The following is a 17,916-nucleotide window of genomic DNA, read 5'->3' on the forward strand; positions in this document are numbered from 1 at the left end:
ACCAATCTGTGTTTCTTGGAACAGTTTAGTCTTTGGTTTTCCATGCCTTTGTCTCATGTACTTTTCCTCTTACTTCATGTTCCGCTCCCCAATTCTAGAATTAGGTTCTAGACTATTATTTCTCTGCTTCTCTATCAGTAGTCTTTTCATGGTAATTAGTCAGTGTATGACTTTAAATATCACCTTTAAGTGTGTATCTGCAGTCCAGATCTCTCTCCTAAACCCCATTGTATAAATGATGCCGCCTGATTTACACCTCTGCTCCAGTGTCTTATAGGACTCTCAGACTTAACAAATTCAAAACAGAAGCACAGTAATTCTGACCCAACCCAACTCTTAACAAACACCTTTTCCCCAGGCCTCCTCTATCTTCCAGAACCACCAACTTTTAATTCCTCAGGACAAGCGTAAAAATGATCTTTAACTCCTCTTTCCCTCACAGCTCACATTCAATCCATTCAAACCAACACTACCCTGAAATACCTCCTCATCTGGTACTTCATCCCAGCCCTTAGTCTAGTCTGTGTCCCATCCTTTATCCCCTGAACTCCTGTAGCCCCTTCATGATTAGTATCCCTGCTTCCACTCTTGCTTTCTTCAGTCTTTTCTCTAAAGAGTGGCCTGAGTAAACTCCTAAAGCATTAATGAGATGACCTGCCTAACTCTTTGTGACCCCATGGACTGTAGCCTTGCCAGGCTCCTCTGTCCATGGAATTCTCCAGACAAAATTACTGGAGTGGGTTGCCATTCCCTCCTCCAGGGGATCTTCCTAACCCAGGGATCAAACTCAGAGATAACACATCCACTCAAAGGCTTTGTCTTGAAATGAGAAAAAAATTCCACCTCTTTACTGTGGCACACCTGCCCCTAAGCCATTTCCCTCTGTTTCTGACACATTGTCCTCAGCCTCGCAGTTGTTCTACCACGGTGCAGCCACACTGGTCATCTTGCTGTCTTGAGAACACAGCCCACATTTCCCCATTTCAGAACCATGTCATTTGCTGCTCCATGTCTTTGGAAACATTCCTTTCTTAGCTCTTCATCATGGAGGCTTCCTTTCTCATCACTCAGGTCATCATTCAGATTACCTCCTCAAAGAGGTCCTCCCCGAGACTCTCATACAATTCTGCCTTCCCTTGCTGTTTGGTTACTCTCCATCACATTACCCTATTGCATCCCTTTTAAGGAGCTAGAAAATCTACTGTTGGCTTACTTAATCATTAGTCCCTAAGGATTATTTGCTTTCTCCAGAGGTATATGAGTGCTCCGAGGGCAGGTCTCTATCCATCTTATGCATTGTTGCATCCCCATTACTCAGAACCATCTCAGATATGTGGTAGTAACTCAATTAGAGTCTGTCATACAGAGTGAAGTAAGTCAGAAAGAGAAAAAATATATAGTTTATTAACATATATATGTGGAATCTATAAAAATGGTACAGATGAATCTATTTGCATAGCAGGAATAGAGACACAGATATAGAGAACAGACGTGTGTACACAGGAGAGGAAGGAAAAGGTGGGATGTATCGGGAGATTAGGACTGACTTACACTACCATGGAAAGGACTGATCATTGGAAGGACTGATGTTGAAGCTGAAACTCCAATACTTTGGCCACCTGATGCAAAGAGCCTGAAAAGACCCTGATGCTGGGAAAGATTGAGGGTGGGAGGAGAAGGGGATGACAGAGGATGAGATGGCTGGATGGCATCACCGACTCAATGGACATGAGTTTGGGTACACTCTGGGAGTTGGTGATGGACAGGGAGGCCTGGTGTGCTGCACTTCATGGGGTGGCAAAGAGTCAGACACAACTGAGCAGCTGAACTGACTGACGCTACCATGTGTGAAACAGATAGCTAGTGGGAACCTGCTGATAGCGCAGGGCACTCAGCCCAGAGCTCTGTGGTGACCTGGAGGGTGGGATAGTGGGTTAGGAGGGAGGTGCAAGAGGAAGGAGGTATACATATGCATAGAGCTTATCTGCGTTGTTGTACAGCAGAAATTAACAACATTGTAAAGCAATTATACTCCAATAAGAAAAGGGAATAAGGGAGGTTCAGTGTAGAAAGCAGTATTTTGACTTGCTTATTACATAAAGCATTCAATAAATTGAGAGAAACTGAATCATTATTAGCTAAGAAAATATTGTCTAGAGCACAAGGAACAGAAATTTGGCTTTCAAGTTTTTACCTTTTGTAAAGATAGCCTTCTGCTTGAAGCACACACAGAGAAATCCCTGTTTGTATATACCATGGCAGAAAAACCTTCATGACATTGGAAATGGTACCTGCTTCTTGCAAATTCTTTTGAGGATTATGTGTCAAAGCTACACCTGAGTCTCTTGGTCTCACATAGGGAAGGAGATGGACAGTGAATGTGATCTGTTCTCACAAGAAAAATCTAAACAATCTAACCTGAGTCCCTGCTCAGTGGTTCCCCATCTCTAAGGGGAAGATTAATATAAATGCATGATGTCCTAACCTCATTTACAAAATGGGTCTTAATTTGTTTATAACATTAAATAACTTCAGATGTCCTACTTTTCTATTTAAATCTCTGTTTTTATAGCAATCACATGCTTTAAAATTTCTGAAAACATAACATTTCAACAAATGTTTAATTTTAAGCTGTTTTTTATTTCTAGCAGATGGAACTTCTGGTTTATCATTTCACAGTAGGGTTACTACTTTGAAGAAGACATGCTGGGGAAAAAAAAAAACAATGAAGGCAAACTTGAACCATATCCTAATATGATGAGTGAGGTCCAAAAATGTCAGTCACCTAAACAACTAGGTAGCCTTACTGTGAGGCTGACAAAATGGCCAATGGAGCCTCACAGCTCACTGGACTGGATTTTGCCTGCATAGATATAAGTCCATCCACATTCTGGCTGTGGTTGTTGCCATTTGGTGGCAGTTGTTCCCTCAGGCAAAACTGACAGGAATGATCTGTGGGTCCTGAAACTGGATGGAACTTTCAGGAAAATGGCAGCAATTTAAAAAATCACCCAGTTAGTTCATTTCCAAGAAAACTGAGGAGAAGAATCCTGAAGAGGTGGGTTCCCACCCTCAGACGTCCTAATTTCTGAAAAGAAATTCCCTTCCTGACTCTAAGCCATAACCTGAGAGAGTGTAACCTAAAGACTATCACCTTTATCAACCCACCCACTTTGACAATAAGGCTCATCTCAGCCCCAATAGAGGGCACTTTGTCTATGGAATTACCCTACTTTGATCAACATGTTGAACAAAAAGGTGTAAAAAAAAAAAAAAGGCCACATGCAAATAAATATGTTTTTGATGGCACCACATATTGCCTCTATATTTCAGACTGTTCTAACAGCTCATTCTAATCTAGCCACTAATTGTTCCTGCTTCACCAAGCATTTACTGATAGAAATGGTCCTACCACATTTAGCAAAGAAATCAAATCTGCATTATGGAGTCAGCATCATTGTATTTCTAGTTTCATGCATGGTAGACCCTTTATAGAGCTATATTTAATGCACTTCTAATTAAAAAGGGGGGGAAGTATCCAAAGCTTTCTCAGTGTTGTCTCATCTTTTGTTTTTCTGTGTGCAGCTCACCATGTTAAAACGGGCACTTGCGAAGTGGTGGCACTCCACAGATGCTGTAATAAGAACAAGATAGAAGAACGGTCACAAACAGTCAAGTGCTCCTGTTTCCCTGGGCAGGTGGCGGGCACCACGCGAGCAGCTCCATCTTGTGTGGACGGTGAGGCTTCTTCCATTGCTCTTGTGATAGTGTAACTGGGGACTGCATAGAACTGGAATCTCACTGTGATTCTCAATTCTGGGGTTCATCCTGGGGGGCCACACCATCAATCATATGGTTGGCGCAAGATCATTTGAAGAGCATTCTGAAATTTAAAAACCACTGAAAAAAGGTCTAAGGACTTGTGCAGTCTTGTAGCAACAGACACTATAATGAGGTTCCAAGAAGTCCATGTACTTCTTACTTTGATACCCTGAAATACTGATTTGCCAGTGGAGAGCCAGTGTGTATGTTTGTGTGTGTAAATTAATTGGAAAAGGCAATATAAAAATAGATAATTAAAATAGTTTGGGTCCTTAAACCCATGGATGGTTCTTAATGAAAAAATAAACATCATACATATGAATGAATGTTTAGTTGTGGATAGAAGTCACATGAAATATTTTTATAGAGGTTCATCAAAATGTTAATTTCTTTCTTGGAGGATTCACCTAATAGGATATAAATATTTATGTGGATCTGTGTAATTGATGTGATCATAAATAATATTTTGTTAAGGGCTCATATATTTTCATGATGCATTCTTTGCAATGATTGTTACTGCCCATAGTTAAAAAAAAGACATCAATTTGAATGCCTTCCTGAATTTAGTCTACTTGGGGGAGATATTACATTGATTCTAAAATATTGATTCTAAACTGGCCATAGACTCAATTTCTTATATGTTTATGTAAATCAGCACATGAATACATTCACATAATTTGTTTCTAATATGCTAATTTCCATGAAACCTATGTGTTTATATGAAAAACCCTTCAAAAATGTGCCTATCATTAACAATACTGTATTATACACTGAACATGAGATCTACGCTCTTAAACTTTTAGGTATTCTTATCGCAATAAAACTTTTAAAAATTAAAAATATTTTAGTCAGAAAATCTAGAAAAGTTTATTCCCTTTGGACCAAAAACAAACAAACAAAAAAGCATGCACACCCAGAGAATTAACAAGCCCAAATAGAAAATCTTGAGTTGCTTTTTTGTTTTAATCTCCTATAGCTTCCATAGTGGAACAAAAATGGTGGTGCCATATGCAACCATGTCTTGAAGGAGAGGAATGTAAAGTTCTTCCAGATCGGAAAGGATGGAGCTGTTCCTCCGGGAATAAAGTGAAAACAACTAGGGTAAGTGGACAGTCAGTCTGTGAAAGTAAAAGATCGCTGAATTCATAGAGCATGGAGCATGTGCAGTGACCTCTTTAAGTGGTTGTAGGATTGAGAGGGTACAGTTTTCCCTGGTACAGTACATTATTTCCTCATTTTCTCCCTAATTCATTTCTTCATACCACATTTTTGTTTCACTCAGAATAATATCTGTAGGTTGCCAACAACTGTCATGTTATCTAATAATTAAATACTGTTTATTCCTTGATGAGATACTCACAGTAATGTGAACCGACCCCCACCCCTGCCAGAGGATGTATGTTAAATGCTGGGGAGGTGACCCTAATCCCTCATTCTTCTGATGGATAGTAATCTGAAAAATCCTGAAAAAAAAGGAGAATTTATTTATGACTCAATAAACATTTCCTAGTTAATATTCTTTCATTTTTATGAAAGTAATTCTTCTGACCTCCCTAATTTCTGGATCAAAAAATAGTTTTCTAATAGTTAAGTCTGTAATAATTGTAATGAGTTACCTAGCGGAGTTTTCAAATCTCAGGGTCAGTATAAAAGGAATGCTTTTCAGATGGTGATGTATTTCACCTTGCAATGACTGATTTCTGGGGAGAAGTGAAAAATACTTTTATTCTTTGATTTTCTAATTACCTCCAATGGATCTTCTAGACTGGCAGAATTTAAATTCTTTGTGGAATCAGCAGATGAAAGTTCTGTCTTATTTTGCTTTTTGCTCTGAAGGGAAAGCTGACTATTGCTTAGAATTGGATAACTGGGGACTAGAAGATAATAATGCTTTATAAAAAGTAACATAAAACTAGAGACTAGTTAACTTAGGGTATTATTTAACAATAGCAGTTTCTTATTTTTTTTTTAATCTTGTCCGGACATATTCAAGAGGATTAATTTAAAATCCCATGAGATATAATGTTAAGTAATATCTTTAGTGTATTTTCTGTGTATTCAGACATATACAAAAGTAACCAAGTTTATAATAAATAATAACTTTATATTTTGTCAAATGATTTATGACTCTAACTTGTCGGTTAAATGCTGACACTGCTTTCTAAAATCATGGAGGGCATGATCAGTTAATTAGAATAATTGTATTATTCAGTTAGCACATGATATAATCCATATTGATTTGTTAAAATCATTCTAGCAATATCAAACTTCCTTATAAGCTACTTATAGCATGAAAACCCACCCCCCCTAATTATTAATCCTTAGTCTAAAATAACACTCATGGAAATGAGTGAAGATTTGATTATGAAACAATCTTTTTTTAAAGTAGTGATTCCTCTAACGTCTATGGTTTTATTCCTTTTTATGGCTGAGTAATATTCCTTTGTATATATGTACCACAGCTGCTGCTTTATCTGTTCCTCTATTTATGGACATTTAGGTTGCTTCCATATCCCGATTATTGTAAATAGTGCTGCAGTGAACACGGGTGCATGTACCTGTTTGAAGTATGGTTTTCTCTGTGTACATCCCAGGAGCAGGATTGTTGAATCATATGGTAGCTCTAGTTTTAGTTTTCTAAGGAATTTCTGTGCTATTCTCCATAGCATCTGTATCTTTTACATTCCTACCAACAATGCAAGAGGATTCCCTTTTCTCCACATCTTCTCCAGCATTTATTGTTTGTAGATTTTTTTGATGATGGCTATTCTGACTGGTGTGATGGGATATCTCATTGTAGTTTTGATTTGTGTTTCTCCAGTAATTAGTGATTTTGAGCATATTTTCATGTGCTTGTTGGCCATCTGCATGTCGTCTTTGGAGAAATATCTGTTTAGGTCTCCAGTCCATTTTTGAATGGGTTGATTATTTGATACTGAACTACATGAGCTGTTTGTATATTTTGGAGGTTAATCCTTTGTCAGGTGTTTCATTTGCAAATATTTTCTCCCATTCTGAGGGTTGTCTTTTCGTTTTATTTATGGTTTCCTTTTGCTGTGCAAAAATTTTTAAGTTTACATAGGCAGCGTTTTGAATGGACCTGAAGATTGCCATACAGAGTAAAGTAAGTCAGAAAGAGAAAAACAAATATTGTACATTAACACATACGTGGAGAGTTTTAAAAACTGGTATGATTATCTTGTTTGCAAAGCAGAAATAGAGACATATGTAGAGAACACATGGATACCAAGGAGGAATGGTGGAGGATGGAGGTAGGGTGAATTGGGAGACTGAGATTGACATATGTATGAATACTATGTATAAAACAGATAATTAATGAGAACATACTATATATATATAGCACAGAGAACTCTATTCATGCTCTCTGGTGACCTAAATGGGAAAGAAGTTGAGGGGATGCATGTGTATGTATGGCTGATTCGCTTTGCTGTACAGTAGGAGCTGACACAGCAGTGTAAAGCAGCCATGCTCCAGTAAAAGTTCTATGTTTTTATTAAATGAGTGGATAATGATGAAGCTAACATTTATTAGATATGTAAAACATATGCCATATACTGAAAACGTGCTTCATGTGAATTAGCTCATTTAATCCTCTTAATAGCCTGGTAAAAAAGGTAATATTATCTCCTTTTTACAGCTGAGTAAACCAAAGCTTTAAAATATTAAGTGACTTCTCAAGGTCATATAGCTAATTAATAAGAAGTTAGGGTTCAAACTATACATTTTTTATTACAGAACCTAACCTCTGAACCCATAGTTTATACTAGATCATTTAACTTATGTAACTATTATTAAAATTTACTATCATTCTGTTCAAGCAGACCTTTAAAAATATTTTTAGCTTTTCAGATCACTGAAATGAAAAGGTCGGGACCATGCGATCTAAATTCTCGTAATTAATTGTTTCAGAAGCGTTGCTTTATTCCCTGTTTGGCCATATTCTCAAGAGTTCAAAGTTAAAATTGAGTCTCTTCACAAATTCTTCCTAGTGTAATTAAACAAAATGGATAAAGACTGAGAACTTGTGAGTAGGGAAGACCACATCTAGATCCTCTGGTTTATTTTAGTTATAAGTTTATATAACTAATCCACTTACAGTGGATTGCCCTTTTTATTTTTCCATCATCTCTTTTGCCCTGGAGAACAGCTGTAAAACCTCCTGGAAGACACTGTCGAAAGGTTTCATGAAACAGTGGGTGTTTGTATTAAATTATGTTTTAATAATTCCTTCCAAGCCTGAGAGTCTTTGATTCTCATTTAAAAAGGAAAAATCATTATATATAAGAGAAGATAAGAGGCTTAAGAGAAGGAGCTTCTTGATTATACAATCAAAGTAAATTATTTTAATTTTTTGCTTCACAAGTAAAAAGATTGCTGGTGAAAATGAAGCTACTTAGATGTTTTCACCTAAAGGAGCATCATGGCATTTCAAATGGCTGGGCAAAATGATGTTAAATTATGAATGTGAGTTTGGCCTACACAACAACATGGGTGAATTTCCCTGAAGCCCCAAAGAAGAAAAGTTCCCAAGGTCATCAGGTTGTTATTGTTCTGCCATCTCTGTTGAAATAGCCCCAAAAGTATAGGAGATAAGAAAAATTCTTGAAACAGTTCTGGCACATTACTTTACCCATAGTGAAAGTGTTGGATAGAGGTAGGTAGCAGCAATAGTGTTGAGAAGAAATCTGATCACTGTTCTAACCACTGGTATTACTATCCACTTGGATAAGGTAGCCATGTCTGGGGAGCCAACAAGCCCCTGAGGCCCTGATTTGGCAGGTCCTAGCCACAAATAGGAACGTCTAGAAGTTAAGCAGGAATAGGTTATAAAGTAACTGAAGAGCTGCTCTCAGCCAAAAGCCATTCGGGTTTCTTATGCAGAATATGTTGATCTTGTGGGATTACACTGCAAGCAAAATGGCTCAAGAAATGATTAAAATTTGCGATAACGTACACCCTCCCTCATAATTGCCCATATCCAATCTGGAGTGCTCTGGTAAATTTAATGTTAGAAGAAAAGCAGTCAGCCAAAAACATCAATGAGGCTTGCTTGGCCTCAGCAGAGATGTATGATACTTTCCAGAATTGACTACAGATCAGGGGCTGGGTGAATTCCTCATTTAAGACTAATTTGGAACTTACATTGTACTTCCCATAAATGCTAATTATATCCTCCTTCTGTCTTTGTACTAGATTCAGGAAGCTTATTGTTATAACCCATTTTCTGTTTGTCCTAACAAGGGGAAAAGGCATAGCATAGACAGGCCTTGTTGGAGCATCAATATTTTGCATACATGCTCTTCAAAACCTCAGACATTTAATCTGCAGAGAAAGGAGGATGCAACATTTGTTTCCCAAGCCCTACTTCTCGCCTAAAGGTAAAACTTAATGACTGCATACAACATCTGTAAGCATCTAGTGTATTACTTTAAAGAACTCCTAAGTTAAAAAGAAAAGAGCCATGAAAGACTTCTGATTTCAAACACTTTCAAAGATAAATAATAAAGAACTTTTCAAAGAGTCATTAATAAAAGAATAGTCTTTCCACTGTGAAAGAGCACATAATTATCTGCTAATTATAGAATAGAAAAGTGGCAGAGGGGAAAGGTGCTATAGAACATGTAAGACTTGAGAAAAAAAAATCTTTAATAACGTTGTTGGAATCCTCAGAAAAAATAGACTGTGGTTCATTTCTTTTAATGTTTGGATATTCTTTCTCTGTGGAATATCTCCTAAAAGAAGTCACATTCTAATTTTAGGATTTACAGCCCTTCAGCATTGGTACAGATTCCAAACATCAGTGGTCACACATCTCTGAGGTCTGTTTCTTACCTAAGGATAAGTGAACTTGACTTGATATTATAGAAGAGTTTTATATTTTCATTAAAGATATTATCTTATCATAAGTCCTCATATGCCTAACAAGACATTTTCTGAGTAATTTTTAACTAATTGGAATTCTTTCATCTTTACTCATTTACTTTAAATGCCTTAAACAGATAAGAACTCTAATTTTTTAACGTCCCTTCAAACATAATGGATTTTAAGGGCATAAAACATGATTTTACTTTGTTGTGTAATTCAATGAGAATCAGCAAATATTAAAAATTTCCTATACTTAAATCAGTTCAGTTCAGTTGCTCAGCCGTGTCCGACTCTGCGACCCGATGAATCGCAGCACGCCAGGCCTCCCTGTCCATCACCAACTCCCGGAGTTCACTCAGACTTGCATCCATCGAGTCGGTGATGCCATCCAGCCATCTCATCCTCTGTCGTCCTCTTCTCCTCCTGCCTCCCATCCCTCCCAGCTTCAGAGTCTTTTCCAATGAGTCAACTCTTTGCATGAGGTGGCCAAACTACTGGAGTTTCAGCTTTAGCATCATTCCTTCCAAAGAACCCCCAGGGCTGATCTCCTTCCAAATGGACTGGTTGGATCTCCTTGCAGTCCAAGGGACTCTCAAGAGTCTTCTCCAACACCACACTTCAAAAGCATCAATTCTTTGGTGCTCAGCTTTCTTCACAGTCCAACTCTCACATCCATACATGACCACTGGAAAAACCATAGCCTTGACTAGATGGACTTTAGTTGGCAAAGTAATGTCTCTGCTTTTCAACATGCTATCTAGGTTGGTCATAACTTTTCTTCCAAGGAGTAAGCATCTTTTAATTTCATGGCTACAGTCACCATCTGCAGTGATTTTGGAGCCCCCCAAATACCTAAATATTCTATAGTAAAAATATTCTAATCAAAGCAACAAAATCAAATATGAAAATATTTACTTAAGTCTTAAAGTATGCTTGGGTACTCTGCTAAATACATTGAAGGTATTATCTTATTTAATTTCCCCAACTACAGTAGTTACTAACTAGAGCACAAAGATATATATGTGTATATATATATAGCATGTTGGCTGCCCACCAGGAATATGCCCTTGAGTAGGGGAAAAAGTAGTATACAATTGCATTATTCTTTTGCTATCCATATGCAGATCACTAACAGTAAACATTCGGAGAAGGCAATGGCAACCCACTCCAGTACTCTTGCCTGGAGAATCCCAGGGATAGGGGAGCCTGCAGGGCTGCTGTTTATGGGGTCGCACAGAGTCAGACATGACTGAAGTGACTTAGCAGCAGCAGCAGCAACAATAAACACTGGAATCTACTGGTAAACATGTCAAGAATAACATTGTTATAATAATAGGGATAGCATAAGCCTGTAATTCAGCTTCCTCATCTGCAAAAAAAAGAATATTGATCTAGATTCAATTTCAGATTCTTCTAACCACCATTTATTCTTTGGTTCCTTGTGCCAAGGACATTTCTAACTTCTTTTCCAGCTAAATTTATATGACACTAATAACTGGCTGATATCAGAAGATAAATAAGTGTTAGGTTTTTCATCCTCTCTCTCTAAGGGAGAAAAGAAATAGCAATTTAGGGTGCTTGGCTGATTAAATCCTTAAGTCACCCCTTTCCAGATGCTGCCTGATTTTATACCAAGACTTGATGACTCTCAGTTGGTGGGTCTGAATGATGTCCAGGGGAGCAACTCCAGGTCCAAGGCAAGGCAAGAACACAGCAAGAGAAGAAAGGTTCATTTTCTCACCTTAAGGTGGTGCAATTTGTGTGAATTGTTCAATCACAAGCTCCCTTCTTGACTTGTGAATTTAACATAGACTTAAGGTAGTATGGTCTTTTTTTGATCAGCCCTTTCCAACAGACACATTCATCATTCTTTTGTCTTTATCTCACATCTGACCAGGGCCTGAACTGCATTCTTGTCCGTGTCCATCCATGACAGATCATGATGACTCTTTAGGGCTGTAGTTTTCAATTATTTTAATGGGACCTAAGTAAGAAATACATCTTACATTATGATCCAAGATATATACAACACCCACCCTAACACACATACACACACTCATATTCTGATTTTTGTGTTTTATTTCCTTCCTTCCTCCTTCTTTCCTTCATTCTTCCCTCTCTTCATCAACCCCATAAATTGATTTTTATAACCCAACAATATGTTTCAACATGCAAGTTGAAAACTATGACTTTAGAAGTGGTATTTGACTGCTTCTTGTGTTGGCTGCATGGACGTGATAGCCACTGCTGACTTGCAAAGATACAAGCTATTGAGTAGACAGTTTTCAAGTCAGTTCATGTTTTATATTTTAAATATTTTTAGTCAATATTTTGGGGTAAAAATTTCACAAGATTTGTAAAATATATTTTTCATGGGAAAGAATGTGTATACTGTATCTGCTCTTCAATTTAGTAAGTATTTATTGTCTTTTATTGTCAGGTATTATTCTAGGTTCTAGTGCATGTTGGCTCAGATGGTAAAGAATCTGCCTGCAATGCAAGAGACCAAGGTTCAATCCCTGGGTCGGGAAGATCCACTAGAGAAGGGAATGGCTACCCACTCCAGTATTCTTGTCTGGAAAATTCCATGGACAGAGGATTCTGGAAGGCAACAGTCCATGGGTTCACAAAGAATCAGACATGACTGAGCAACTAACACCGTCGCTTTTCTTTTTTCATAGCACAGCTCAGGGGAAAACAGACTGGATCCCTGGCCTCATAGGGCCTAGGTTCTTATAGGGGTGTTGGTTTTTTACTGTTGCCTTCGCAAACTTAGTGATGTGAAGCAACATCCATTACTAATCTGTAGGTCCAACTTCCATGCCTGGCTGTTTCTCTGCTCTGTGTTTCACAAGGTTCAAACCAATGCGTGCTTCATCTTTTCCAGACAGGGCTGTGTTTTTCTTTCCTGGAGGCTCTAAGGGAAAATCTGCTTCCAAGCCCATTCAGGTCATTGGCAGTTTGGTTCCTTGTAGATGTAGGAATTAGGTTTCTATCCCCCTGCAGCTGGCATCTGGAAGCCTCTCTTACCTCTGTTAGAATACCTGCTTTCTCTATTACATTGCCTCCTTCATCATCAAACCAGCCAGGGTGCATTGAGTCTTTCTCACACTTTGAATCTCTCTGATGTCCTTATTCCCCCATTTCTCCTCTGTCTGACTCTTTGGCTTTTAAAAACTCAAGTGATTACATTCATCCCACCCAGATAGTCCAGGATGATCACCCTATTTTAAGGTTCAGTTCAGTTCAGTCGCTCAGTCGTGTCCAACTCTTTGTGACCCCATGAATCGCAGCACGCCAGGCCTCCCTGTCCATCACCATCTCCCGGAGTTCACTCAAACTCACGTCCATCGAGTCGGTGATGCCATCCAGCCATCTCATCCTCTGTTGTCCCCTTTTCCTCCTGCCTCCCTCCCAGCATCAAAGTCTTTTCCAATGAGTCAACTTTTCACATGAGGTGGCCAAAGTACTGGAGTTTCAGCTTTAGCATCATTCCTTCCAAAGAACCCCCAGGGCTGATCTCCTTCCAAATGGACTGGTTGGATCTCCTTGCAGTCCAAGGGACTCTCAAGAGTCTTCTCCAATGCCACACTTCAAAAGCATCAATTCCTTGGTGCTCAGCTCTCTTCACAGTCCAACTCTCACATCCATACATGACCACTGGAATAACTATAGCCTTGACTAGACGGACCTTTGTTGGCAAAGTAATGTCTCTGCTTTTCAATATGCTTTCTAGGTTGGTTATAACTTTTCTTCCAAGGAGTAAGTGTCTTTTAATTTCATGGCTGCAGTCACCATCTGCAGTGATTTTGGAGCCCCCAGAAATAAAGTCTGACACTGTTTCCACTGTTTCCCCGTCTATTTCCCAAGAAGTGATAGCTGATTAGCAACTTTAATTACCTAGCAAAGTACCCTCACAGAAGTACTAAGATCAGTGTTTCTTTGAATACCTAGGGGACAGGAATCTTGGGAGTATATCTTTAGAATTCTCCTTATCAGACATGCAGAGACAAAATAAAGATAAATGAGTAAAGTATATATTAGATGGTGGTAGATGCCATGGGAAAAAGGAAAGCAGGAAGGAGAAATGGAGAGTGCTGAGCCAAAGGACTGCATTCTGCATACTGCAGTCTCAAAGGAGATGCGAGGACCAGTCACATGACTATCTAGAGGCCATGCCTTTCAGGTAAAGGGAAGAAAAAGCACAAAATACCTGCCATGGAAGCTCCTCTGGGAATATCATATTCAAGAGATAGCAATGATGTTAGTGTGCCTGAGGGGAGTGAGCAAGGGCAAGTGGTCACATTTTGATTAGAAAGGTAATATGAGGCAAGTCAGTATTGACTTTAATTTTTGTCTTGAGCAAATAGAATGCGGAATTTGACATTAGGTGAGTTGGGGAGAACTGTGGGGAGAACAGACTTTGTTTTACATTAATACCCACTAAATCTAGGTTATTTAGTAGAAATTTAAGCATAACTTCTTAAATTTGATATTTATTAAGAAGAGTAGGTAAAAATTTTTTTATCATGGTAAAAAAAATGGAGATATTGAGTGAAATTCATACTGGAGATTTAAAATCTCAAATGACACAGACGTTTGAAAGAAGCATTTAAGCAAGTCTGTAATTACTGTAATATTAAGTTTTTAAAAGAGATGTGGACAGAATGTTTTTTTCCTCAATTAGATTTGAGTCTAAGGGTAGGGGAATACCAAGCTAGGTGTCCAAGAAGTACCACTACTAAAAGTGACATTTTAAACCTAGTATTTTAAATTTAAAAGCTGCTTACTTACTTAATAATAATTTAAAAGAGCCAAGAGTCGTTCCATTGTTATTTATTAAGATAGCTATTAGAAATTATTGCAAAGACCTTTAACAAATAAATCATCAGGAAATATATTCTAAGAAAAAAAAAACTTGGCCTATATTTTTACAATTAAAATGAGAAATGGACAACACATGAGTGTTTTGAAGTTCCTATAAGATTTAAATGCTTCTACAGTACTTGCGCCAGGTATTTTTTGTAGGCATTACTCTGAATATTGTGCTTATAATCTTATAATTAGTTGTGAATATTTGCACATTGTAATGGGAATCTAGTTCAGGCATCATAAAATTTTCATTAGCACTATGAGGTTTATATCTTTAGGCTTCTGCCTAAACACTATTCCTGTCTGTTATGTGAGGGCTAAAACTATGTCAGAGATTTATTTTTAATATTAAGGAGCTTGCTATTTGTTCAAAGTTAAGTATTCCTGGGGGACTTCCCTCGTGGCTCAGTGGTAAAGAATCCACCTGCAATGCAGGAAACATGGGTTTGATCCCTGGATTGGGAAGATTCCCTGGAGAAGGATAGGGCAAGTCACTCAGTATAATTGCCTGGAGAATTCCATGGAGGGAGGGGCCTGGTGGGCTACAGTCCATGGTGTCAGAAAGAGTTGGACATGACTGAGCCCCATCAAAGAAGAACAGTACGTCCTAGGACTTGGGAGAAGAGAACAGGAAGTTGAAGCATCTCTATGCCTTTTTCTTTTCTGTGGTGTATAACAATCCCTCTATTAGAAATATAACCTTTCCTGAATGCGTTCTCCAATGGCTCTTTCCCACTACTCCCCACACATTTTCTATGAAATTTAAATGCCTGAATCAATGATTTCAGATCTACTTTTATTTTCTTTGGAAAGTGTGGTAAAATTTCCCTGAAGCTCAGAATTCCAAATGCTTTGTGCAGACTCTCTTGGATGAGAGTGAATCCCATCCCCCTCTTCACAGACTACCTCTAATAATGGCCAGTTGGTTTGACGTGTACGAAGGCAGGGTTGAGCTTAACTCTATAATGGTTAGACCTCATCTGTGGTACCCATAAAATTCTGGACACCAACTTTCAGTGAGCGAGAAAAAAAGAAGTTTATGTAAAGGATTTAGTAGCTATTTCCCTCAGAGAATAGAAGCACTAGGAGCAATAGTTTTTAACTTTTTTGAAGATATAACATGCAAAAGAAAAACATTAGACTTGTTCTGTGTGACTACAGAGAATATAATTAGGGGCAAGGAATAACTCTCCTGGTGTCAGCTCAAGGTGATGTTGAATGGGTTGCCTTGAGAAATGGTAAATTCCTCATTTCTGGAAGTCATCAATCTGTGACTTAAAAGGATAAGCATAAATTCAGAGTTAACCAGTTCATTTTACTACAACAAACACAAAATAGCTTATGCAAAGCCGGGGAGGCATAGAGGAGCATGTCTTACTCCTAGGATTAAAATCAGCTCATGGGGTAATTTCATCTGTGTGATGGGACCCCTGAAAAGGGAATCACAATGGCCTTTTAACTGCCATGCTAAAAGAAGTGGGTGTTTTTCTCTAAGCAATGGTGAACCACTGAAGAACCTTAAATAGTAAAGGAGAAGGGTCTGATTTACACTTTACAAAGTCTATTTGGCTACAGTGGTGAATTGTAGGGAACTGAGAGAAGGATAACAGTCTTGAACTAAGGGGAAAAAAAAAGTGATACACCGAGGGTGTCCAGGAGTGGAAAGGAACATCAGCAAGGCTTGGTAACTAGCTGAATATAAGAGGCTCCTGAGAGAAAATTCTCTCACTGTATTTCTGGCTTAGCCTGTTTGGTAATACTAATTGATAAAGACACAATGGAGTGGAGATATGGAGTGAATAGTTTACTATATAGCCCTAGAAACCAATATAGAAGTCTAAGAATAATCATCCCTGGAGTGTTAGTCACTCAGCGTGTCCACCTCTCTGGAGACCCCATGGACTGCAGCCCACCAGGCTCCACTGTCCATGGAATACTCAAGGCAAGAATACTGGAGTGGGTGGCCATTCCCTTCTTCACGGTATCTTCCCCACCCAGGGATCGAACCTGGGTCTCTCTCATTGCAGGCTGATTCTATACCATCTGAGCCACCAGGGAAGTCCAATCATACCTAGATGGTGTTGAAATAATTAACTAAGAAGGCCCTCCTAAAAAGAATATGTTGAAAGGGAAGAGCATCAATGACATTTTAGCTGGCTATGTATAAGGTACTTGCTAAGGAACATGAAGTGTGGACAGAGAGCTCAGAAAACCAAGAGAGCGATTCCAAGAGAACACAGAATGGGAGAGTTCCAGAGAGATAGGGCCATCAGCTGATCCAACAAGGACATAGAAACTACAGACAGACTATATCGTCTTCAAGTTTCTTTCTGGGTGTGATATTTGAAAGAAATACTGGAAGTTCTTGATCTGTCAGCTAAATATTACTTACTATCATAATCTTAATACCAGACTCCTAGTTGGATGGTGTCATTGGTGACACATTGTAAACACTGCAGAATATGCGTCTATTTAAAACAGAAAGGAGTGTTAGAAACATTTTTAAAATAAGAGTATGACTCCCTTTAGCAGAACTAACTTACTCTATTTAAGGGAGGCTTATCCATTCTTTTGTTCATTCAGTCTGTAAAGGTCAATTGTAGGTCTGTTATGTGGCACTGAGCCTGATGGTGTGGTAGGCTTTGGGGATTCAAATTAACAAAAAAAAATCATGAACCTTTGCTGTCCAAGAGTTCACGTTCAATTGGAGAGAAAGTCAATAGATCACTTTCATGTACAAAAGTGGTAGGACAGAGATTCATATAGATGCCACTGGAGTGCATGGGCAGTTTAATGTTGCTGGCCTATAATCTTCCTAAAACACATGGGCAACACGTTTTTAGACCATTCAAAGGCAAATTACTAAATAATTTGTCTCCTTAATAGATAGTGACTAAGCGCAATGAAAATATTATGTTCTGTGATGTCAAGATTTGATTTCATTGTTTTCTACCTTTGCAACTGGTATTCTACTACTATACGAAAATGAAAATCCATTAGGATGCTTTTTCGACTAGATTCTTTCCTCTTGATGAACCATTCATAGAGACAACACTGAGTACTTTCTGGATTAGACTTTTAAATCACTTAAAAATTTTCTGCTAGTTTTAAAATATGAGAGAGGGGAAGGAGGAAGATTTGTATATGGGACCATAGTAATAGCTCTAATTAAATGGAAAATAACTTAAAATTGCCGCCTGAAAAGAAGAATATTGGAGCCTTATAACACTGTGCATATCAATTAATGCTTCAAGCTTATAGAAAAAGTTTAAAATCTTGAACATGTTACTAACAGCAAAACCAGCCTTTCAGTTAAAATGTCACCTAAGATATAAA

At 38.3% G+C, this 17,916-nt stretch overlaps 1 protein-coding gene across 1 annotated transcript in view; it reads left to right on the forward strand.

Moving 5' to 3' along the window:
• Nucleotides 1-17,916, forward strand: part of TAFA2 (TAFA chemokine like family member 2) — a 48,305-nt gene that overhangs the window by 22,569 nt on the left and 7,820 nt on the right. The window contains exons 2-3 of the mRNA XM_052640573.1: nucleotides 3,586-3,738; nucleotides 4,799-4,923. Of these exons, the coding sequence (XP_052496533.1) occupies nucleotides 3,586-3,738; nucleotides 4,799-4,923 (278 nt within the window). The remainder of the gene's footprint in view (nucleotides 1-3,585; nucleotides 3,739-4,798; nucleotides 4,924-17,916) is intronic.

The sequence above is a fragment of the Budorcas taxicolor genome, chromosome 5 (assembly GCF_023091745.1).
Source record: "Budorcas taxicolor isolate Tak-1 chromosome 5, Takin1.1, whole genome shotgun sequence".
NCBI classification, from domain to species: Eukaryota; Metazoa; Chordata; class Mammalia; order Artiodactyla; family Bovidae; genus Budorcas; species Budorcas taxicolor.